Raw genomic sequence first — 25003 nt, forward strand, 5'->3', positions numbered from 1 at the left:
CCTGGAGGGGGCTGGTGAGAGACTTCACTGGGCAGGGCGTCATCTGTGCAACATTTATTGTACCTAAGGAAGCCCTCCGGGCCCGAGGTCTCCCACCCTGCTCCCCTGGGCCACAGCTTTGGGGAGAGAACTGAGTCAAGTGGAGAGTTTCACAGAGCACAGGGGGAGGGGCACGGGGCAGCTCTGCAGCGAGGTGGCCCAGCAAAGACAGAATCACCCCAGAAAGAAAGCTCTCCAGCCACAGCCTGGAGGTGGGGTCAGGGCTTCGCTGCCGGCCCCCTTGCCTTCCCCTGACCACCTTAAGTTCTGCCCTGGTCCCGCCTCTCGGCCCCAGGAATGGAGCTTTCTGCCATTCCCAATGGCAGAGCCGGTCTGGGATCTCCTCATCCAAGTGAAAGCCAACCCAGTTCTTCTCCTGCTCGACACATCTGTCCTCTGCTCTGGGCAAAGCTCTGGCCCAGAGACCTCTGAGAGCCCGGCAGCTCCCAGCCACATCTGTCCCCAGGTCCCCTGGATTTGGGGACACCGCTGTCCTGAGACTCAGCGAAACCATCTGAGGAGCTGCTCTGCCCCTGCGTGCTCTGGTTACTGGGTGTTCTCGTATTTCAGGTATCTGATCAGCCTGCCTGGAAGCGGCAACGTGTCCAGGAGTTTGATGCGGTACTTCCCAATGGCCTTTCGAACTCGCAGCCGGCAAAGATGAGCCAGGGGTCTTGGAGGTTCTGGAAAAAGGACAGAAAGAGAGATGCTGATTGGTCGCTTGCACCCGGCAGAGGGTTTGCATCTCTGACCCCTGGCTTGTGGGAAGCACCTGACCCATGTGGCTGGCTAAGAGAGGAGATGCCCTGACTCCCCCATGCTCATGGTCCCTGCCAACTGAAAAGGTGTCATGCTTCATTCATCTGCACAGCCCAAGGAAGAAGGAGGGCAGGTTTGATGTTGTTTAGTTGCTAAGTCGTGTTCAACTCTTTTGTGATCCCATGGACAGTAGCCCACCAGGTTCCTCTGTCCATGGGATTTCCCAGGTAAGAATAATACTGGAGTGGGAGGCCATTTCCTTCTCCAGGGGATCGTCCTGACCCAGGGATTGAGCTCACGTCTCCTGCATTGTCAGATGGATTCTTTACCACTGAGCCACCAGGGAAGCCCAAGGAGGGCAGGTACCAAACCCATTTCACAGGTGAGGGCTTAGCAAGAATCATGCCTGGCACTGGAGCTTGTCCTGGGCTCCCTCCTCTACGTGTCAGCCCAGACTCCGCCCTTCGTCATAGCCTCAGCAAATACGACCTCCTAAGTGACCCCATGTGTCCAGTTCAGCCCTGGGTTCTAGGAGGTGCAGAGAAGTCAGGATCAACAGGCAGGGACTGAGCAGGTCCCAGAATCCTACCAGGCCGCCTCTTCCAGGAGGCCCCCAGGGATACTTCATTAAGTGGAGCTTTCTCAGCTAAGGGGTGGGGGGTGGAGAGAAGGGGGTAAGATTACCCCCTGATGCATCTAGTAATGGGGTAATTAATTTCAGCTTCTGATGCATCTAGTAATGCGGTAATTAATTTCAGCTCCGGGAACAGGGTAGGCATTTGATGAATCAAAGAACGCCATCCATTCATTCATTCAACACACACATGCTGACCCCTTCACTGCACTTGGCCCTGTGCTTGGGACAGAGGTACAGGGGTATCCACTCAGGAGCTTTGGGGAAAGCCTTCCATACCAGATGGTGCATCTGAGAAAGGTCTCGATGGGTGGGTAGGAAGTTGCCAGGTGAGGGATGGAGGCAGGGCAGTCCAAGCAGGGGAAGCAGCAGTACCAAGCCAAAGAGACCGCCCAGGGGAGACGGGAATGCAGAGGGAACATGGGGAGGGTGGAGAGGCCAGGGCACCACAGTGTAGCCTCTCCAGCCGCCCCATCAGGGCATTTCTGACACTTCCACTGCCCTCTGATCTCAGGACAGAGCCTGCCCTGGAAAGCACAGCCCCTTTCTCAGCAGAGCAAAGGCTGAGCTTGTGGGAAGGCAAAAGGCTGCTGGCGGGCAGAGGACACAAGGCCTCCAAGGCTAGCATCCTGGCTGGCTTTGGAGTCTCTGATATCAACAACACAGCATTAAATGAAAGTCAGTCAGTCAGTCAGTTCAGTCACTCAGCTGTGTCCGTCTCTTTGTGACCCCATGGACAGCAGCACGCCAGGCTTCCTTGACCCAGAGCTTGCTCAAACTCAAGTCACTCCAGTCAGTGACATTAGCCAACCATCTCATTCTCTGTTGTCCCCTTCTCTTCCTGCCTTCAATCTTTCCCAGCATCAGAGTCTTTCCCAATGAGTCAGTTCTTGGCACCAGGTGGCCAAAGTATAGGAGTTTCAGCTTCAGCATCAGTCCTTCCAATGAACACCCAGGACTGATCTCCTTTAGGATGAACTGGTTTGATCTCCTTGCAGTCCAAGGGACTCTCAAGAGTCTTCTCCAACACCACAGTTCAAAAGCATCAATTCTTTGGCACTCAGATTTCTTTATAGTCCAACTCTCATATCCATACATGACTACTGGAAAAACCGTAGCCTTGACTAGACGGACCTTTGTTGGCAAAGTAATGTCTCTGCCTTTTAATATCTTGTCTAGCTTTTCTTCCAAGGAGCAACTGTCTTTTAATTTCATGGCTACAGTTACCACTTGCAGTGATTTTGGAGCCCCCCAAAATAAAATCTCTCACTGTTTACATTGTTTCTCCATCTATTTGCCATGAAGTGATGGGACTGGATGCCATGATCTTCGTTTTCTCAATGTTGTGCTTTAAGCCAACTTTTTCACTCTCCTCTTTCACTTTCATCAAGAGGCTCTTTAGTTCATCTTCACTTTCTGCCATAATGGTGGTGTCATCTACATATCTGAGGTTATTGATATTTCTCCCGGCAATCTTGATTCCAGCTTGTGCTTCATCCAGCCTGGGATTTCGCATGATATAAACTGCATATAAGTTAAATAAGCAGGGTGACAATATACAACCTTGATGTACTCCTTTCCCTATTTGGAACCAGTCTGTTGTTCCATGTCCAGTTCTAACTGTTGCTTCTTCACCTCCATACAGATTTCTCAGGAGGCAGTTCAGGTAGTCTGGTATTCCCGTCTCTTGAAGAATTTTCCAGTTTGTTGTGATTAACACAGTCAAAGGCTTTGGTGTAGTCAATAAAGCAGAAGTAGATGTTTTTCGGGAACTCTCTTGCTTTCTTGATGATCCAACGGATGTTGGCAATTTGATCTCTGGTTCTTCTGCCTTTTCTAAATCCAGTTTGAACATCTGGAAGTTCTCGGTTCATGTACTATTAAAGCCTAGCTTGGAGAATTTTGAGCATCACTTTGCTTGTGTGTGAGATGAGTGCAACTGTGTGTTAATTTGAACATTCTTTGGCATTGCCTTTCTTTGGGACTGGAATGAAACTGACCTTTTCCAGTCCTGTGGCCAATGCTGAGTTTTCCAAATTTGCTGCCGTGTTGAGTGCAGCACTTTATAGCATCATCTTTAGGATTTGAAATAGCTCCACTGGAATTTCATCACCTCCACTAGCTTTGTAGTAGTGATGCTTCCTAAGGGCCACTTGGCTTTACATTCCAGGATGTCTGGCTCTAGGTGAGTGATCACACCATGGTGGTTATCTGGGTCATGAAGATCTATTTTGTACAGTTCTTCTGTATATTCTTGCCACCTCTTAATATCTTTTGCTTCTGTTAGGTCCATACCATTTCTGTCCTTTATTGTGCCCATCTTTGCATGAAATGGTCCCTTGGTATCTCTAATTTTCTTGAAGAGATATCTGGTTTTTCCCATTCTATTGTTTTCCTTTATTTCTTTGTATTGATCACTGAGGAAGGCTTTCTTATCTCTTCATGCTGTTCTTTGGAACTCTGCATTCAGATGGGCATATCTTTCCTTTTCTCCTTTGCCTTTAGCTTCTCTTCTTTTCTCAGCTATTTGTAAGGCCTCCTCAGACAACCATTTTGCCTTTCCGCATTTCTTTTTCTTGGGGATGGTCTTGATCGCTGCCTCCTGTACAATGTCATGAACCTCCATCCATAGTTCTTCAGGCACTCTGTCTATCAGATCTAACCCCTTGAAGCTATTTGTCACTTCCACTGTATAATCGTAAGAGATTTGATTTAGGTCATATCTAAATGGTCTAGTGGTGTTCCCTACTTCAGAGTCTCTGATATCAACAACACAGCATTAAATGAAAAGAACTATTTGTTCTTCTTGTTAATAAATGTTTATAGCACAATAAAAGGTTTTGCAATTTTTTTCCCCCAGGGACAGTTTAGCTGTTAATTACCCTTCCCAGGCAGGGCAGGTCCAGAAGAAAGTGAGAGGTGGGATTCTCTCCAAGAACTGCTCTACTCTCTAGTGGCCTCTAGTGGCCAGTCCCAGTGACAGCACCCATTTATGAATTCAATGAATGTTTTATTGAGACTTTGGAGCTCCCAGCCAGTAAACAAGTCAAAACCACCCTCCTTCCTGTGTCGCCCTGGCATGGGTCTCTCTCTCCATGCCCCCTCCATCGCCTTTCCAGTAACTTTATCAAGGGCCTCAATTCAAGTGCTCCCAGGCATTTGTGCAAATGGAAAATCCTACCAGAAACTTAAGACTTAAAGGGGCCCGGGGATCAAGGAGGAACTCGGCAAGACCGGGCACTGGGCTGTGGGACACCTGGACAGGTAACGAGGCAGCATTCTCACTGGGGACAGCAGCAGCAGCGGTGGGATAAAACTAACTTTCTGCGAGTCGGCCTCTGTGCCACGTGATCGACAAGCAGCCGGAGACGGGACTGTGCCCTTCAGACCCAGAGGAAACCCTGGGGCAGTTGGTTCTCCTTGGGACAGGCATGTCCTCAGTATCAGCTGAAGCACCCAGTTCAACTGTTCCTGACGCCTCACCTACACAGGTGAGCTCCACAATTCCTTAGAGGGATTTCTGGCCTGACAGCCAGGCTGCCTCAACTACGCTGCACACAGCTGTTGGAACGTGGCTGAAGCCCACCTCACTGCGCCAGGCACATCCCACCTGCAAACACCCCAGGCTGGCAGAGCTGGAGGAGCCGGACATTGAGCACGTCCAGCTTGCTCTGTTTGGACAGGGGCCCTGAGGTCGAGGGGCGTCCTGCCCACGAACACCCAGCAAGCCCCTGGTTCCAGAGCTCTGGGGGCCTGCCTCCTAAACCAGTGCTGCTCCAGGGGTGCCCTGGGAGCATGTTGAAACGTACACATTTGGCCCCGCCCCAGACCTGCCAGGCTAGCCTCTGCATTTTAAATAAGATGCTCAGGTGCTTCGTGTGCATTTTACAGTTTGAGATGCCCAAGCCCATCACTTCCTCCTCCATCCACCACACGGCTTCCCAGTGGCCCACAAACTGGACAACTTACCCTAAAGATCCTGACACCCCTCAGGGAGCTGGGGTTTTTGTTTAACACATCCTTTAGTGGATCTCAGAGAAGGCAACAGCACCCCACTCCAGTACTCTTGCCTGGAAAACCCCATAGACGGAGGAGCCTGGTGGGCTGCAGTCCATCGGGTCACTAGGAGTCGGACACGACTGAGCGACTTCACTTTCACTTTTCACTTTCATGCATTGGAGAAGGAAATGGCACCCCACTCCAGTGTTCTTGCCTGGAGAATCCCAGGGACGGGAGCCTGGTGGGCTGCCGTCTCTGGGGTCACACAGAGTCGGACACGACTGAGGCAGCTTAGCAGTTAGTGGATCAAATCTGGATTTGAATACCCACTCTGCCACTAACTAGTGATAAGACGTTTGCCCAAGTGACGTCTCTCTGGGGTTGGTCTCCTCATTTACAAAACAAGGGATCACGGAGACACTGGATGAGACACTCAGAGCCTGGCATGAGAAGGTGCTCATCAAATGCCAGGAGCAGTCACAGGCCCCGAGTCCTGGGCCTGAGTTGGCATCTGCCAGCAGCAGCAGCAGCGGCAGCCCATACCTGCTTTCTCCTTAATGACAGCCCAGTCCTCGAAGCTGTCAATATGCTCCTTCAGCCGCGAGCAGAGCTGCACGTTGCCCACGTAGTCCAAGAGGACATCGATGATGGGCCCTGCCCAGCGGCTCACTTCCGGGGCAGAGAGGAACTCGCAGAACTGAAAGAGAACACACACCAGCGCTGGGGTGCCGAGCATCAAGAGCGCTGCCTCAGCAAGCTCATCCTACAGGCGGGAACCCACAGCCATTGAGGGCAGGGGACATGTCTGAGCAAAGACACCACGCAAGCCCAGGGTAGAATCCAGCTCTCCAGATCCACACCTCTCTCTCATCAACACAGGCCTCTGCTGCCCAAAGTGGGAGGTGGGCAGCTTGGGCCCCCTAAGCCTCAACTTCCTTGTCTAGAAAATGGGTATATGACACTCACTTGAAGGGTTTTTTTTAATGAGAATTAAGGCAATATAAACATAAACTTCGTTGCACATAGAAGATGGCCCTTAAGTGATGCCATTAGCCATTGTTAATAGCTCTAAGAGAAGAGTGTTTCTTCCTTTTTAAAGATTTGTTTTTTCCACCTATGGTGGGTTTTTGTCGCTGCACACAGGCTTTCTCTAGTTGCAGCAAGCGGGGGCTACTCTTCATTGCAGTCTGCAGGCTTCTCTTGTTGCACAGGCTCTAGGCAGGCAGGCTTTCATAGTTGCGACTCACAGGCTTAGTTGCTCAGTGGTATGTGAGATCTGGGACCAGGGATGGAACCAGTATCCCTTGCAGTGTTGGATTCTTAACCATTGGACCACTAAGCAAGCGCCTCTAACTTCCTGTTCTTTGGACTTTGTCTTATTAAATCACACCATGGACAGGTCTTGCCTCTGGGGTCACTGACTTTCTGTAGCTCACCTGCTCTTCTATTAGGCCTGTTCTCACCTCTACCCGGATCTTGGTCCATCACCGTGATATTCCAGGTGTAGGTTTGCTGGGGGTGGTGAACCCCTCAGTTTTGCAGAGTTCCCCACTAATCGCCTGCCGAACTGTTCCCTCCCCTAATACAGAGGGCGGAAGTGCTCCTGCGAACCGCTAAGGCCTGCTGCCTCTAAAGGAGGTTAATCACTGAATTTCCACTGCCTCCAAAGGGTGCTAAACGCCAGCTCCCACGCCCTCCAAAGTGCACTAACCGTTAGTCCACACTGCCTCTAAATCCTGTTCACCACCGTCTCCAGCTGCCTCCCAAGTGCAGTCCACCCTGCCGAGGGTCCCCCCTGCCTCCAGTCCCCCCAGCCTCTGGAGCCCGCTGGGCCTGGCCGCAGTCCCCGCGGCGCGCCCCCCTACCTGGACCGCGCTGGGCGCCTTGTCAGAGGCGGGCGCATCATTGAACCTGTTGGAGGGCGGCGGGGCGGGCGGGTGCGGGCCGTTGCCGTACAGGCACGAGAAGCAGGGCTCGCCGTTGCAGCCGAGGTCCATGAGGAACTTGAGCAGCGACAAGCACTTCATGGCGAACATGATGGTGGCGGGGAAGGAGGTGGGGTGCGTGGCGATGTAGGCGTCGATGTTGGCGCCGTGGTCCAGCAGCAGCTGCATGGTGCGCAGGCAGCCGTGTCGGATGGCCACGAGCAGGGGGTTGATGACGTCGCGGTTGGGGTCGGCGCCGGCGAGCAGCAGCAGCTCGGTGGCGTACACGTTGTTGTTGACCACGGCGAAGTAGAGCGCCGAGCTGCGGCGGTCCTCGTAGAGGCGCGCGCGCTCGGGCGCTAGCGGCGCGTTCACGTCGAAGCGCGCGCCCAGCAGGGCCTCGAGCACCTCGTCGTTGTTGCGCTCGGCCGCCAGGTGCAGCGGGCTGATGCCGCTACGGCGCACGCGCGTGCGGCTGGTCACCGGCAGCAGCATCTGCACGATCCTGCGGGTGGGGCGGGCACGCGCGGGTCACGGCACCGGACCCGCCGGCAGGGGGCGCCGAGGGGCCCAGGCTCAGACGCTCGCAACCACTGCGTGGGAGCGGCAGGGCCCACCAGCAGGGGGCGCCGTGGAGACGGCCAGTCTCAACAATTACACTGGAGGGAGAGGGGGTCCACTTTACAGATAAGGAAACTGAGGCTCAGAGAGCTTCCACCATGTTCTCAAAAGCTCAGAGCCGGTAACGAGTGGAGCTGGGCTTCAAACCCAGAACCCCTAAAGTTAGTCTGAAGTGAAAGTCACTCAGTCGTGTCTGACTCTTTGTGACCCTATGGACTATACAGTCCATGGAATTCTCCAGGCCAGAATACTGGAGTGTGCAGCCATTCCCTTCTCCAGGGGATCTTCCCAACCCAGGGATCGAACCCAGATCTCCCACATTGAAGGCGGATTCTTTAGAAGCTGAGCCACAAGCCTCCAAAGTCTGAGCCCTTTAAAAATCTCAGCCAGACTGGACTGCGGTTTCAAGAATCTCTTGCTGACTTCTTTTAGGCTAAGGGGTATTGCCCACTCCCAATTCAGTTTTCTAGAGGAATTGACTGGAAAGCCCCCAGACCTAGAATGGGAAAACACAATGAAGTTGTGCAGACCCTGCCCTGCCTAGGTTGGTGGAGGAGGAGGGGGGTTGGGGGGTGGGAACAGCCCTCTCCAAGGGCTCACTATGTGCCAGGACGCCGTCCAAAGGCTTTACACGCATTATTTGGTTTAATCTCCACAACAACCCATAAAGTGTGTCTTGTCATTCACATTTGTTTCAGATGAGAAAAATCCGTGCTCAGTGATGTTAGGGGACTTGCCCAGGCCATATGTTGGGAGACACAAACCAGGACTTGTCGCCTCCCCTGACTCCAGGGCTAAGCTGTCCTATATCTCTGTTTTGCTGTCCCAAGGACTTGAGGGAGCCGCCAGGTCCTGGGGAACAGGACGGGACAAACGTGTCTGTCCCAACCACTCCTGCCCGAGGCCACAGTCAGCCCTCAGTGACCATGAGGTCGCCTCTCCTGTCCTGTGGATCTCAATGCCTCTTCCCCTGAAGGCTGATTCTAGCCTCTCCCAGGCTCGCTGCCCTGCCTATGGCCTGGAGAGGGCTGATCAGCTGTGGCTGAGGCTGGAGATTCTTGCCAGTCCTGACTGTGGTCTCTCCTGTTGAATCAGGTGCTGTTCTCAGCAGTTAACCTACAGTAATCTATTATAATATATCCTCCCAACAGCCCTATGAGGTGTGTACTAGTATTAATTTCACTTACAGATGAGGAACCAGAAACCCAGAGGGGGTAAGTGACTTGCCCTGGGACACAAAGCCAGCCAGTAGTAGGTGATGGCGGCAAGGATTGAACCCAGGTAGTCTGATTCCCCCTAGAGTAGCTGTCTCCAACTTTTTCGGCATCAAGGACTAGCTTCACAGAACACAATTTTTCCATGGACTGGGGATGGGGGGATGGATTCAAGCGCATTTTATTTATTGTGCTCTTTGTTTCTATTATTGCATCAGCTCCACCTCAGATCACCAGGCAGTAGATCCCAGAGGTCGGGGCCCCTTGCCCTAGAGTGAGCCACACTCTTAGCCACTCCCCTACTTCTTGTGTAGCCAGTGGTCAGGTGACAGCTGCTATGTCACAGGGTTTTGAATTCCTGACAATGCACTAACTTGCCTGACACATTTTACCTTCTCTACAGCCCAGTGGGGCTGCCCAACTGGGTCTGTGGCCTTCTTTATGACAGAGGGGGCTCAGAGAGATGAAGCAACGGATCAAAGGCCATAAAGCCGTTCTGGGGCTTGACCCCAGGACCCCTGACCTCTTGTGTTTGCTCTCTTCCCCTAAACCCCTGCCACCTGCCAAGCTCTTGCCACTGACATGATTCCAGATCCTAATTTCCCCAACCCCTGCTGACCAGTGACCTCGGGTGGGCTTCAAGGAGGTGACCACAGCAGGGCAAGCAGGTGCACCAAGCCTGTTCCCAAGCCTCTCTGCCTCTTGGCATTTGGGTTTCCTGGGCTTCTGGCTTCCTGGAAATCTGATGCCAGGGATCTCCCGTTAGGATCCCAGTGGAAAGTATTATTATGGTTAGTGATGCTGTGTTTGCTTAAAATCTGCCTCTCAAACCTCAAAAGGAAATTCACACACCCAGGGGGGCTAATTGCCTCCTAATTTCTATTTGTGCAGGCTCAGGAGGCCTGACCTCACTCTGTAGAGGTGCTGGTCAAAGGCAGGGCCAGGGCCTCGCCCTGGACCGCAGCCATCGCTGACAAATGCTCTGTAACAGCCGTAACATGCCCAACCACGGGAAAAAGAGCGAGGGGGACTGCCCGGGGCCGCTGGCCAGATGGGCTGATATCTGGCAGGTCACAGCTGGTCTCCAGTGGTCCCCTGTCGAACCAAGGCAAAGTGGCAGAAATGTGGGAACATGACTGGAGGCAGCCTAGGTCCCAGAAGCATCATCTTAATAACAGTGAAATCATCTAATTGTTGTACACTTCTGTAGGACATGGCCAAGCTGAGAGTCAGTGTGTCATGCTGCGTGGGGCCTGGAGATCAGTGTGTCCAGCCTCCCATTTTACAGGGGGTGAAACTGAGACCTGAATATGGGGGCGGGGAGAGAGTGAGGTTGGCCTGGAGGTAGATAGCAAAGCCCAGGCAGAATGAAGGTGTTGGTGGCCCCAGTGCATGTCTGCATGTCATCATTCCTCTCTCCCAGCCCAGTTGGTGGGAAGAAGGCAGGAGAGTGAGGGCTGGACCCAATAAGACAGGCTGGGACCTTCCCACTTCTCCCACAGGGAGCCCTGGGACCACAGGAGCTCGAAATGCAACTTAAGTAGACAGCAAAAGTGCCCGTTGCCTGGTACAAGTTTTGGTATCTGGGAGGCCCAGTGTCCCATCCGTCTCTTCTTCTTTCCCCAGCACAGAGGCTGCACCCACCAGCTCAGCCTCCTGGGTCACCAGGTCATGGTGGTGTGACCTTTGCCAGCATTCAGTGTAAATTTGACCATGGACTTTACTTTCACAAGGGAACCAGCTGCCCACAAATGGCTCCGCTCCCAGTAACACTGGGCAGCGGTGTGTCAACCCAGCTCTGTATTTGCGTGTGTGTGTTGGGGGGATTATCTCTTCTCTGAGGCTGTGTGGAGCCAGAAAAGACTCCACAGAGGAGAATCTGCCTGAGGGTGTCCCCAAGGGCACAGTGGAACTTCTGCCCATGAGGGGTCCCTCAGGGGAAAGTCTGCAGCTTTTCACCTGGGAGCTAGAGCAGGGAAGCAGTTTTCCCAGAAAGAGTTTTAAAGGTCTTGCAAAGGTAATATTAATTAGAAGTAAAAGAGAAAGTATATTTTAAAATGAGGAGGCCAGAAATAAAGTCCAAAGGCAAGTCTGTGTTATATGTCAGCCACAAAATTGAGTCTAAGATACTGGTTCTCTCCTGGGATGCCTCATAAAATCATCTGCAGCCTCAGCCCCAACCCAGATTGCTTTCAGTGAGATCTCTGAGGCTGGGGCCCAAGCGTTGGGACTTTAAGAGTTCGCTAGGGTCCCAGTGTGTAGCCAAGGTTGCGATCCAGTGGTTCCAGTGCTATTCTAAATTCAGTTTAAAGGAACCTTGGGCCATCTGCTCTTGTCTAATACCAACAGTTTCTTAATAAATCTATCTTTGGTGCTAGCTTCCCTGGTGGCTCAGATGGTAAAGAGTCTGCCTGCAGTGTGGGAGACCTGGGTTCGTTCTCTGGGTTGGGAAGATCCCCTGGAGAAGGAAATGGCAAACCACTCCAGTATTTTCGCCTGGAAAATCCCATGGACGGAGGGACCTGGCGGGCTATAGCCCACGGGGTCCCAAAGAGTCGGACACGACTGAATGACTTCACTTTCTTTCACTTGGTGCTGAGTTTTAATCTCAAAAGTTGCGTTTGCTAAACTGGAAATGAAAACTAAGAAAAAAGTGTATCTTGGAGGTGCCTAAGACTTTGGGGTCTTGGGGGCTTCTTTCTCAGCCACACCTAAATGTCACGCTCTGCAGTAAATGCACTGAATTCACCATCTGGCGAACATGGACCCCAGCTGCGGGAGCCACTTTCCGTGTCATGGACGGGCAGGGTGTCCTGGCGGGCAGCTGAGGGTGGAAAGCCTAGAGAATGTCACAGCAGATCCCCGAGCAGCCAAGGAAGGACAGCATGAAGAGGGCCACATGCCACACGCCCCGGGGTGAGTGCAGCACTGGGGCTTTGCCTGGCGGGGGCCCTGCCAGGTGACAGAAGCTCGTGGGAACCTGGTTTTACCCCTTTGTAGGGCAGCTCTCAAACTGCGGCCAGATCCCTCTCACTCTTGGGGTCCAGAAGAACCTGGGATCTGAGAATGGAGGGTGAACAACCAGAGAAATGGCTTTGGGGGTCAGCACGAGTCTCAGGCAGGAGACTTTCCAGGAGCATACATCATTCATATAGGTGGTTCCAGAGAGGCCCAGCCTTGCTCCCTGGCCAGCCTTAGGCATGCCCAGTGCTCCGTCAAACTGTCCACTAGCTAGGGCCAGACTGCTGGCTCCTGGGCCTACCTGAAGGCATTGGGTGTGATTGAACGATGCCAAGTGACATTCCCAGCTCTGCCACGCTCTGGCACGTCACTTCCCGTCTCTGACCTCGGGTCCCTCCTCTGCAAAATCATGCTTGATTACATCAGTGTTCCCCCTAAAGGTCTGACTGGGCTGTATCTGGTTGGCTGGGAGCTTTTCAAAGATAAAGGCATGGGCTCCTTCTCTCCTGGAGATTCTGGTTTTGTGTGTCTGGGAGGCGTCATTTAAAAAACAGCCCAGAGTGACTGTGCTGTACAGGCAGGTTTGGAGAGCCAGTGGACCAGGAGATTTCGAGGGTCAACCCTTCTCTCTCTTTCCCTCTGGATCTTCCTAGAGTCAGACTAAGATAAACCATGTTTGTTGACTGCTGCTGGATCTTTTTGCAACTGGAGAGAGAGATGCTATCTTGCCCATCACCTCTGCCTAACTTGAGTTGCTTTTGCCCTTCCACTGGCTTCACTGAAAAATGATGGAATTTACCCTTCCTACATAAGAGAACACAGACCCAGCAAGCACCTACTGTGTGCTGCACTCTGCTGGGCGCTTTATTTCTACTCTATACACACGTGCATCCATTTCACGTGCATCCAGTCCCCACAATAGCCCCCCCAGGCAGTCCGGCTACTTCGTATTTTACAGAGGAGGGAATTGAGGCTCAGAAAGGTTAAATAATTTCCCCAAGGCCTCAGTAGGAATTGAAACCCACATCTGTCTTCCTCATAGCCTGCTATGTGGCCCAGAGAAGGTGAGGTCTCCTGTGTGCATGGATGGGGTGGGGAGGCATCCTTGGCTGGTCATTTGTGTGGGTACCTGCAGAGCAGGGCCTGGAGCCCTGAGGGTCAGCTCTGTCTCCTGTGTCTCTGTTCCATACCCCAGGGTGTCATTCTCACCCCCATCTCCCTGAGTGGAGACCACCCACACCCCCCAGCATGCACAATCTTCTTCCTGTTGGGGACAGGGCTGAATTTCCTGAAGTGTGTCATCTGGGATACAGGAGATGGGATTATAGGTGAGAAGGTTTTTATTATTATTATTATTAATTGGTAATTTGAACAATTTAATGTTTCCTTTTGAAAATAAATTCATTTAAAATGAAAATGTCTTTAAGGGACCATGCTAAGAAGTGAAGGTATAGACATCTAAAAGCAGGAAGAAAGTCTGTGAATGCTCAGTTTAGGGAACACTGGTCAAGTGGAAATTACTGGGCCCATGCATCCTTCACGGTTAGCTGGAGTTCCACCCCCTGGGCAAGGCTCTCCTGACCCTCCAGCTAGTGGTGGTGCGGGTAGAAGTTTAACAGCTTGCTCTTCGGGGGAAGGAGGGGGCTCTGATTTCTAACAATCACCAGTTTCCATGAAGTAAATACTCTCACCAAGGCCGATTTCAGACTACCAAGGTGATCAATCAGCTCACAGCAGTTGCACAAGCCAGGTCTAGCACACCTCTGCTTCCAGCCCACGCTAGTCTCGAGGACCAGCATGCGACTCAGCCCTGCGTGCTTTTTCATTTTCATGAGCGTGTTTCTCTCTGTGTGCATGCATGCATCTTCTCTCTCACCAGCCTGCTCCCTGAGAGCTTTAGCTTCTTTCATCTCTTTCAAAGTACCTAACACATAATAAGAGCTCAACAAAAACTAGCTAATACCAATGGTACTATTTGTATTATTGTAGATGTTCCCTGTATCCTTGCTTACTGCCTGAGAGGCTATTTTTGCATCCTTAATAGAAATATCCCCTAGTCTGGATTCCTATCCGGCTTCCTGTGTGGAATCTGGTAGACATAAGGTTCGGAACAAGTCAGCTCCTGTCATGTACAAGCTGAGTGATCTTGGGCAAGTCACTCAACCTCTCTGTGTCTTAGCTTCCTCATTTTGAAAAAAAAAAAGAAGATAATCATATCTACCTCAGTAGAGTTGTTAAAAGGATTAAACATGTTTATAATGTAAAGTGCTGGTAAGTGTCTCATAGGAGTTTGCTGTTATTATTGTTGTTGCCATTGTTGTAAGCGTTCACTCTAGCTTGCTAACTGCTTGGTGGTGTTCCACTTTTCCACCTAAACCGTGACCTGGGCCCTGAACTCTCCGGCCCTCCCTACCCCCCAGTGGGCGGGGCATTCGGAGGAATGGGTGGGGAAATGGGAGGAGCCGCGGGGCCTGGGGGCGGGGCCTGGGCTGACCTGTAGTTACCCTTCTTGGAGGCGATGTGCAGCGGGAGCATGCCGTCCTTGTTGGTCTTGTTGGCGTCCGCACCCTGTGACAGCAGGAACTCCACCACCTCCTCGTGCCCGTTCTTGCAGGCCTCGTAGAGGGCGGACGCGCTGTCGCTGGCCTGTGTGTTGATGTCAGCGCCTGGAGAAGGAGAGGCAGATTGGTGAGTGATCAGGCCGGTCACTGTCCTTGATGTAACGCCCACCTCGGGCTGGGTGCTGCTGCCGTAACCACCCTGACACACTGGATCACCCGGAGGACCCCCAGCTCCTTTCTGCTACACTGAGACCCCGGGCCGCCAGCCTGAACTGCCATAGTGATGCTGGGATTTTCCAGCCACTTGCTCTATGCCGGGCCCTCCCTGGTGGCTCATGTGGTAAAGAATTTGCCTGCATTTCAGGAGACCTGGGTTTGATCCCTGGGTTGGGAAGATCCCCTGGAGAAGGGAATGGCAACCCACTCCAGTATTCTTGCCTGGAGAATTCCATGGATAGAGGACCCTGGCAGGCAATGGTCCATAGTGTTGCAAAGAGTCAGACTCGACTGAGCTACTAAGACACACACATGGAGCTGTGCATGTGCTGACTCTTTGAGGCCACAACATATGCTAACCCCATGCCATCAGAAACAACTTTATCTCCACGTTACAGACAAGAACACTGAAGCACGCGCGCGCGTGTGTGTGCTAAGTCCTTTCAGTCAAGCCCAACTCTTGGCGACCCTATGGACTGTAGCCTGCCTGGCTCCTCTGTCTATGGGATTCTCCAAGCAAGAATACTGGAGTGGCTTGCCATGCCCTCCTCCAGGGGATCTTCCTGATCCAGTAATCGAACCTGCATCTCTTATGTCTCTTGCACTGAAGCACAGAGAACCCCTGCAACTGGCCCCAGACCCCACAGCTCATAAGGGAAGAGCCAAATCGTGAACCTAGACGGTCTGCAGAAGTCCTGGCAGATGTTCTGATGGCACAGACAATGCTCCTAACGCTCATTCCACCTAAAATGATCCAGATCCTGCCCTGAGGAAGGCCCTCACAGTTCTAGGGGGGCACAGAGCCGCCTCATAAAGAAAAAACCCCAATAACTTTATTAATTAGGATTTATTTGCTCTTCTCTGCCTGGTGGCTCAGATGGTAAAGAATCCGCCTGCAATGTGGGAGACCCCGGATCAATCCCTGGGTGGGGAAGATCCCCTGGAGGAGGGCATGGAAACCCACCCCAGTATTCTTGCCTGAAGACTCCATGGACAGAGGAACCTGGTGGGCTATAGTCCATGGGGTCCCAAAGAGCTGGAGACGAGTGAAGTGACTGAGCATGCATGCAGCATGCCTTCCGTTTCAAAGATTAAGAGAGGAATTTATTAACAGCCATGGCTTCTGTTTCATCTGAAAGAAACACTACACCATACTGCCAGGAGGAGGCATCAGTCTGGTGATGGTCTCCCTTCAGCCCAATCTCCTACATCTGCTCCATCTCCTGGTGGTGGTGGAGAGGGAAGGCAGGGGTTTCTCTGCAGAGAAAAGTGCAGTCTGTTCCCCAGCCCCTATTCTGATAGGAAATGGAACTGAGATAGCAGTGAAATATCAGCAAGGGCTGAAATCAGAAGTATCTGTTAAACCACAGATCCCCTCTGGGCAGTCAGCTTATCACAAGCTCTCTGGTAATTTTAATACTTGATGACTGCTTTCTGGTCTAGTGGAAATATCACAGGTTTTCCTGACAGACAGCAGCTGAAGTTTCTGTTTCATGCTTTACAAGCTCTATGGCCTCAGCCTTTAGGAACCTCAGTTTTCTCACCTGTTGACTGAGAAAAATAGTACCTAGCAACCAGGGTTACTGTGAGGTTATCTAAGTAAGATAATGGAATTAAATATCTGCTATAGACAAAAACATGTATGTCCCCCCAAGATTCATATGAAACCTAATCCTCAGTGTGATGGTGTTAGGAGGTGGAGTCTTTGGGGGGTGATTAGGTTATATGGGTGGGGACCTCATGAATGGGATTAGTGCCCTAATAGAAGAGACCACAGAGAGCTCCCTTTCTCCTTCCCCCATGTGAGGACACAGGAAGAAGATGGATGTCTAGGAGGTAGAAACAGGCTCTCATGGGACGCTGAGTCCAATGGCACCTTGATCTTGGACTTCCCAGCCTCCAAACCTATGAGAAATAAACCTCTGTTGTCTATAAGCCATCCAGTCTGTGGTATGCTGTGACAGCCACCTGAGTGGATTAAGACAACCTCCCTGCCCGGAGCCTGACACAGAGAGGGTGCTCAGCAGGCGCGAGTTCCCCCAGGACTAAGGGCTGGGACCCAGGCACTGCTCTTGCCTCCACCCGAGGGAGAGTTGGCAAGTGGCTCCAACACCCCTGAGCTCCGGAAGACTTGCTCTCCGAAAGCCTGGACCCCTGCCAGCAAAGCCGCCTGCTCACACAAGAAAAATATTTGGATTTGCAAATGGACTCAGCCCTCAACGGGAACAGACTCTGACTCAGGGTGTCAGCAGGAGAGCTGGGCAGATGTTCAGTGCTAGCCTGCTCCTCTCACCCGCGGAGCGCCTGGCCCTTTGTCCAGCCTCCTTGCCTGGCTCCCAGGACCCTGCCTGTGCTCTTTCGCCTCTGGCTGGTCAGTCCAGATTTGTCCCCAGTGGCAAGGATGTGCCCTGGGTCTGTTTTCCCAACAGCTTGGGCACGTGCTGAGTAAATGGATGCTTATTCAGGCCAAGTCCCAGGATGGAAATTCTCGAGCCCTGGGGCAGGGTGGTGGAGTGCAAAGAGCATGCAGTTTGGGGTCAGATGATGGCAGTCAGAATCCAGGCTCCGATTGTGACCGACCATTTAATCTCTCTGAGCCTCAGTCTCCTCCACTCCCTGCCTCCTAGGCTACAGAGAAAACCCCTCCGGCCTATTCTGTGTTCCTGCTTAGTGCAGGGCCTGTCACGCAGCAGGTCCTTGAAAGCTTCTTCCAGCTCAGCCCCCAGGTCTGGCTTGCTTCTGGTGTCTGTTTCTCTAGCAGAAAGGTCATTTCCATGGGAGTGAGAAGAGAAATCAAAAGAGTTATTGGGGAAAATCAGAACATTATGATCTTTTTAACCGAAAGAACGTCTGCCATCATCTCAGAGTCTTCTGTTACTGGGAATAATCCGGGCAATATTATTTTATTTTATCCCATTAAGTGATCAAAGACTTTTTAAGAGGCAAAGAGTACAAAGACCAGGGTCTAAATCCAAGTTCTGCCACGAATTTGTTGTGTGACTTTGGACAAATCACGTTCCCATGCTTGCCCTTGGTTTCATCACCTATAAAGTGAGTTGCTGTTCTTTAACAACAAAGTTGTGTCTGACTCTTTTGCAACCCCATAGACTGTAGCCTGCCAGGTTCCTCTGTCCATAGGATTTTCAAGCAAGAATACTAGAGTGGGTTGTCATTTCCTTCTCCATATAAAGCGAGGAGGTGACCTAAATGTTGTCTGAAGTTCCTTCTGGCCCTGAAGGGTGATGTGATGGAAAGAGAAGTTGTTGGGGTGTTGGGAGGCTAAGATTCTGGCTAGTCCATAAGTAATTTGCTGCGTGACTATTGATAGATAAATCACTTCCTCTTTCTGGGCCTCAGATTCCTCATTTGTAAAATGAGGATGTTGAACTAGGTGAGAGAAGGCTAACACGGGGCAGGTGTACCACACCCCTCCAAGGGTGTTCCTAATTGTAGGCATCACTGGTGGATCTCAACTTGTTTCCAGCTGAGCCTAGGAACAACCTCAGAATCCTTCTTAACACAGCACTCCCGGAAGATGCTGTCCCTCAATCAGAGTATGTCCATAGATGACACCTAAACTTGCTTTCCCTTAGAGTTAATCTGAGGTCCTTCTCAGCTGTGCTCCTTGGGAACTTCATGACCCAGGGACCCTTACTACTCACCGTGTTTGGCCAGGAATCTCAGTGCCTCCAGCTGCCCACTCTGGGCAGCCACGAACAAGGGGGTGATGCCATAGGCATTCTTGGCTTCCACCTTGGCGCCTCCGCTCACCAGGATCTCCATGACCTCCAGGTCATTGCGAGCCACAGACTCGTGCAGAGCCGTCCAGCCTCGGTTACAGCGGTGGTTGGTGTCCGCCTTGTACTGCACCAGAATCCTCACTGCCTCCACGTTCTTGCGCTCACAGGCTGTGCCCAACAAGAAGCAAGATGGTCAGCGGGGTCCCTGGCAGGACCTGGGCAGCCACGCCTTCATTCATTCATTTGTCCATCCAACCATTCATTCATCAGCCAGAAGTGAATTCATGCAACAAATATCTGCTGAGTCTCCACTAAGTTCCAGTCCTTTCACTAAACCTAGGATATACAACTATAGTAATAGTACTTAGCAATAATATCCTGATGTGTGTATAGCACTGGTTATGCGCCTGTACTCTATTCTAAGCACGTCACGTGGTTAATTTAGTTCTCCCAAATACCCTTACAGGATGCTGTGTTGTCCCTTTTCACAGAGGAGGACAATGAGGCACAGAGAAGTTAAGTGACTTGCCCAGGGTCACACAGTAAGTGACAGAACTGGGATTCAAATCCAGGTAGTCAGGTCTGGAGTCTCTGTCCCCTGGAAGGTTCCAGAAGGCCCCTAACTCATCTCCCTTTCCGGTGTTACCTGTTTCAGTCCTCCACGAGGCCAGAAGAAGAGGAGGGCAGTGTCACATTCCCGCTCAAAACACTTCCTCAAAGGCTGCTCAGTTAAAATTTGTCTTCTGAGTGCAGCTCATCAAGTCTTTCTCAACCTGCCCAAACCTCCCTTTTAAGCTTATCTGGCTCTGGACTCTAAATGTACCCTTAGTGCTGGCAGAGCTGTTCCAAGGGAGACTGAGAACTTGTCCAAATTAACCACCCCTGGAAACTTCTTTAAGTCAGTTAGGGAGGTAGGGAGAAGGAAGAGGGACTTCCTAGGTGGCTCAGTGATAAAGAATCTGCCCACAAATGCAGGAGACACAGGTTCGATCCCTGGGTTCTTGCCTGGGAAATCCCATGGGCAGAGGAGCCTGGTGGGTTACAGTCCATGGGGTGGCAAAGAATCAGACACGACTGAGAGACTGAACGTGCATGCACACGAAGGAAGAGGGGCTGCCTGTGTAGTGTTTCAAACAGGACCCCAAGTCCTCACGGCTTCTCTAAGCCTTGGGCTCTTTCGCCTGTGAAGCACAGGTAACGAAACCTTCCCGAGAGGATGCTGTGGAGAATGGAGTGGGGCAAGGTACAAAGGCTCTAGGGTGGAGCTCATGCAGGATCAGGGTTCAGGCTTCAGCTGTGCATCACTCAGCGTCTTGGGAGCCCTTTCTGGGACAGCTGGGGCTCTGGGTGATGGCTCCGGTGCCCAGGGGACATGAGTTCTAAGGAAGACACCTCCACTGCAGGTCTGCAGTGGATCCGGTTCCTGCTGCCGATGGGATATTCCAGGTTTTAGAGACCAGACACACGGGAAATTGGGAATTTCTGTTGTTTTTCAAAGTGTAGAGGTCCGGTGTTTTTGCAAGACCCGGAGCTGATTGTTTACATGCATAGGCATGGACTAGACATCACCAGAGCGTGATGCTGGCATCCAGCCCTCAGAGTTAGATCCCAGGTCTGCCCTTCCTGGCCGTGTGATCCTGGGTGCCTCCCGTCTGCTCTCTATGCCTTAAGGCCTCATCTGTAAACTGGGGAAGCTAGCGGTGCTTGCTTCGTATGTGGATGGGTGTGGGGGTTAGAAAAAAGAACAGAGCCTGGTGCATAGTAAACGCTTGATAATTGCCAGCTGTTATGATTATTCGGATTTTGACTCTGGGCACTGCTAGGGCAGCTGGTGACTGTCCTGGGATGACATATTGAGTGAGTTGGAGGTTTTCATTTTCTCAAAAATCCTGGAGCAACAAATCCCTTCTCATGCCTCTTCCCTTTTGCCTATGCTGTTCCCCTTGCTCATCCAGCTGGTGAATCCCTCCTGTTCAGGCTCAGCTCTGGGACCCCCTCCTGTGGGGATGCCCTCTCCCACATCCTGGTCCCTCCCCCATGCTCCCTTGTGTCAAGCTCTTCGGTGCCAGTGGCTGACAGAATCAATGTATGTCGCCTGTGAGTCACACGGACGATCACACGGGGATGGGCCATGTCTTTTCATCTCTGAGTCCTCAGTGTGCCAGGCCCATGGGAGAACTTGGGAAATATTGCCTGAATACGTGCACGAATGAGTGGTTCAGGTATGTTAAGTTATACACCTGAATGAGGCTGTGCCATCACAGTAGACCCCGGTGGGGAGGGTTGTACACTTTGCAAGCAGATTCTCCTGATACGCCTCTGGACCTTTCCTGGGGGAAGTCCATGCCCCTGGGCTCACCTTTGTAGAGTGGTGTCTCCCGGGACTTGTTGGAGATGTCGGGCTCAGCACCAGCCTGGAGCAGGAATTGGAGGCAGTCCACGTGTTCCCTGCAGGTCGCCAGGTAAAGGGCCGTTTCCTCCTGCAGGGTGCGCTGGTCGATGACTGCCGGGTACGCTGTGGAGGACAGACCAGGAAATTCATGAAGGAGGAAGATACCCATCTGTCCCTCCAACACAGAGTTGGTCCCGATTCCCTCCCATTCTGAGGACAGACACCTGTGGCCTCCGCCTGAATTTGCCAACCAGACTGCCTTCTTCCTCTTGGTCCTGGATTCAGCCACTTACAACAGGGCTGTTTCAGCTTCCCGGTCATATTAATCCAGCCCAGATGCCACCTCCTCTGGGAAGCCTTCCCTGATTGAACCCCCTCCTTCTCTGAACCCAGCCTTCCCTCACACTCACACCAGCCACTGCCGCTCTTTCTGCTCTGGCGTGTGGTGGGCTGCCTGGGGTCCCTTTCTGGATCCCCGAGGGCAGAGGTAGATCCTGCTTGCCAGTGTTCCCCACCCGCATCTAGCCTGGGGGGAGGTCAAGGCTCCAGAGAGGAGGCATGAGTTGCCCAGCATCTCACAGATGTTGGAGACGGCCTTGGCAGGGCACAGACACAGCTGTGGTATTTTCCACACCAGATCAACCCTGGAACACTCTGGGACAAGCTGGCACTCTCAGAAGTCAGCCCTCCCTCAGTCCTCTTCTGGGAATTAGACTCTCCTGTCCTGGAGGGCTGGAGAGGTGGCAGGATGGGGTGGGGAGGGCGGAGTTGGGGAGACAGGGGACACGTCACCTCCTCCCTTCCAATATGCTGACTTCAACTCTGCAAGGCAGGGTGATACCTCGGCCTTGCCCCCGGTCACCATGCTTGTTGTGGGCTGAAGCTCCAGAAGGAAAGTGCCACCACCCATGGGTCCCAATCCCACCTGTGGCCGCAGCCCAACCCGCCGCCTCACCTCGGTGCAGGGCCTTCAGGCAGTTCAGCTGGCCGTAGTAGGCCGCCTCGTGCAGCGGCAGCCAGCCCTCCTTGTTGGGTTCTGAGAGGTTCTTGCCCGCCTTGATCATAGCCGTCAAGGCCTCTTCATCACCTTCCTTGATGGCCTTTAGCAGGGGGTCCACGGGCCTGTAAGAGCAAAGGGCGGGTCATTCCTCAGGACCGGGGCGGACAGAGGCAGGGCCAGGAGCGGGGTTGGCCATGGGATCACACAGCCCTGCTTGTCCCCGCTGCTCTGGGACAGGTGCTCAGCCCCTGCAGCCATGTCCTCTTGATGAGGAGAATAATCCTTCCTAACCCCCACAGGCGAGCCCTGGGAAGCCTGCCCTGACCTCAGGCCTGACCTTGGCCCTCCAGCTCTCAGCCCCATCACAGCTTCCTTGGCCTGCCTGCCCGTGTCAGCCTCTCGCTGCCTCCGGTCATAAGCCATCGACTCATCACTTGTCTTTACATGTCTTTGATCATTCGCCCACCATCTGTCTGTCTCCTTCACTGGACTGTGAGCTTCAAGACCATAGGGCCTGTGTCTTTCTTTTATCCCTCATGATTTGATTCCCAGGGCCCAGCTCAGTGGCTGGTCCTTAACAGGTGTTTAATAAATATTTGCTGCTTGAAAGAAAGAGCAAAAAAGAACATACAAGGAAGAGAGGGAGAGAGGAAGAAGAATTCAGAATTTTAAGAACCGTAACAGGGAATTCTCTAGGGTGCAGTGGTTAGTGCTCCGCCCTTCCACTGCAAGGGGCACAGGTTCAGTCCTTGTTCAGGGAACTAAAATCTCACATACCTTGCCACCAAGCAAACAAACAAAAAACCAAACCAACCAAACAGACCCCTAATTCTTTCACTCCTTCATCTCTTCTATTTCCCAAAAGACAGTTTCTTCCCTGTTAGAATTTTTATTGTTTCTTTGGGAATTTTATTTGCATCTCATTCAAAACAACTTTGCAATGATTTCCTTTGAGCATTTGGAGGCATGAAAGTGAAAGTTGCTCAGTCGTGTCTGACTCTTTGTGATCCTATGGATCACATAGCCCATGGAATTCTCCAAGCCAGAATACTGGTATGGGTCCCCTTGCTCTTCTCCAAGGGATCTTCCCAACCCAGGGATCGAACCCAGGTCTCTCTCACTGCAGGCAGATTCTTTACCAGCTGAGCCACAAGGGAAGCCCAAGAATACTGGAGTGGGTAGCCTATCCTTTCTCCAGGGAATCTTCCCAACCCAGGAATCGAACCGGGGTCTCCTGCATTGCAGGCAGATTCTTTATCAACTGGCTATCGGGGAATCCCTATTTGGAGGCAAATCAATCTATGAAAATAAATATGCGGGCTCTGGATCAGGCCTCGCCTGTGTTCCATGCCCTTGTGAGCCCCTTGAACCTGGAGCGTTTCCACGTCTTTACCTCTGAGTTGGGCACCACAGGGGGAAACTCTACGAGAAACACGGCAAGCTCATTCACCTTCACAGATGGAAACCAAGGGTCCCTTTTACAAGGAGCTCCTTGGTGGCCAACAGAGAATTAGGGCGCCCCTCTGTCCCTGCAGCTTTCAGTGCCTGGCTCTGCTGCACCAAGACCCGTACCAGAGGATTCGGGCATCCAGCGCTGGCCTCCAAAGTGATGGGCAGCCAGCCCCATGGGAGTTTTAATGATAGTTAAACACCTTCCCTGCACATAGCGCTCCAGAGTGTACCAAACACCTCCACCTCAGGGCCTATTTGCACTGAGATGGAAGCACAGACCCCGCAGAGTGGGACTATTCACAGTGAGTGTCTCCCTGGGGTCTGCCCAACCCTTTTCCTTACTCCAGATCCTTCTCCTCACCCCTAGAACTTTCAGCTGCTACAAGATTTAAATGCCTGGAGGACTAATACATCTGAAGTCTTCACAATTTAAAACTCGTCAACGTCAAAAAGATTCCAGGGCTAAGGTGAAAGGTAACTGCTTAGCTTGACTCATCCGAGCCACTTCACTTGTTCATTCATTCATTCATTCATTCTCGGAGCTGACTTCCTCCATCCTTAGAGAGTCAGTGAGGACCGCGACTGCTGTGGTTCCACCCTTGGGAAACATGCTGCATGAATGTCCCCATCTCCCGGATGGAGGAGGTGAGACCAGAGGCCAGCCTGGTCCCAGGACCCTCATCCCTGTCAGGGGCCTGGATAGGCCCGGAACGTCTGCAGGGCCAACCCCTTTACCCTCCCAGCTGCTTCCTGCAGCGAGAGCAGCACTTCCTCCCGGCTCTCAGCCTCTCTGGTTATTAATAGCTTCAGAGCACAGATGCCGGTTAAGTTACAGATCCAGCAAGGACGATGGGTAACTGACCAGATAAGCCCTGGAGTCCCCATCAACGCCATCACTGCCACCTTGACGAGCTCCTCCTACGAGCGGCCAGAGCAGCCCCTGTTGGTGTCAGGAAAGGCCCCGGTGGGGTAGGTGTCCCGTCTCCCCCGGAAGGTCTCCTGTGGGACCCGGCTGAAGTGGAAAGGATGAGGGCTGGCTGTTTTTGTGGCCTCGGTGGTGTGTAGTGTCATGAGAACACTCTGAGGATCTGCCGTCCAGCTTGGGTCTTGTCCAGCTGTGGTGTAAGGACCCTGGAGCACTCAGGCACACACACCGCTGGCTTGTCTGTGAGCTCAGCCAAAGTGCCCGCCTCGAGGGTGGGGGTAACTGTTGGGGTGTTAGACCATCAGAGACTAAGAAGCCACACAGGACCCTGGAGGCCACTCTGTCCTAACACAGGACAGAGACTCAGAGAGGGACAGCAACTCGTGGACAGTTGCACAGGAAGTGGCAGCCACGCAGAGACCAGAAGCTGGGTCTCGCTCTTCCAGACGATCAGAATCCTACCTGCAGCACCAAGGAGGAGGTGGGATGGCAGGGCTTGCGAAGGGCTGAGAAGAAGAAGTAAAGCATTGGCCAATTGCCTCCTCCTCACAACGTAACTGATCCA

The 25003-nt window shown here is 52.4% G+C and overlaps 1 protein-coding gene across 1 annotated transcript in view; it reads right to left on the bottom strand.

Annotated features, from left to right (window-relative positions):
- Positions 1–39: 39 nt before the first annotated feature.
- ASB2 (ankyrin repeat and SOCS box containing 2) overlaps positions 40–25003 on the bottom strand; it is a 48079-nt gene continuing 23115 nt past the window's right edge. Inside the window, exons 4-10 of the mRNA XM_052659566.1 lie at positions 22017–22183; positions 21029–21184; positions 18592–18837; positions 14647–14818; positions 7297–7861; positions 5975–6128; positions 40–722 (exon numbers count right to left, since the gene is read on the bottom strand). Coding sequence (XP_052515526.1) covers positions 586–722; positions 5975–6128; positions 7297–7861; positions 14647–14818; positions 18592–18837; positions 21029–21184; positions 22017–22183 — 1597 coding nt within the window. The 3' untranslated portion in view covers positions 40–585. The remainder of the gene's footprint in view (positions 723–5974; positions 6129–7296; positions 7862–14646; positions 14819–18591; positions 18838–21028; positions 21185–22016; positions 22184–25003) is intronic.

Source organism: Budorcas taxicolor, chromosome 21 (genome assembly GCF_023091745.1).
Source record: "Budorcas taxicolor isolate Tak-1 chromosome 21, Takin1.1, whole genome shotgun sequence".
In the NCBI taxonomy this organism is placed as follows: Eukaryota; Metazoa; Chordata; class Mammalia; order Artiodactyla; family Bovidae; genus Budorcas; species Budorcas taxicolor.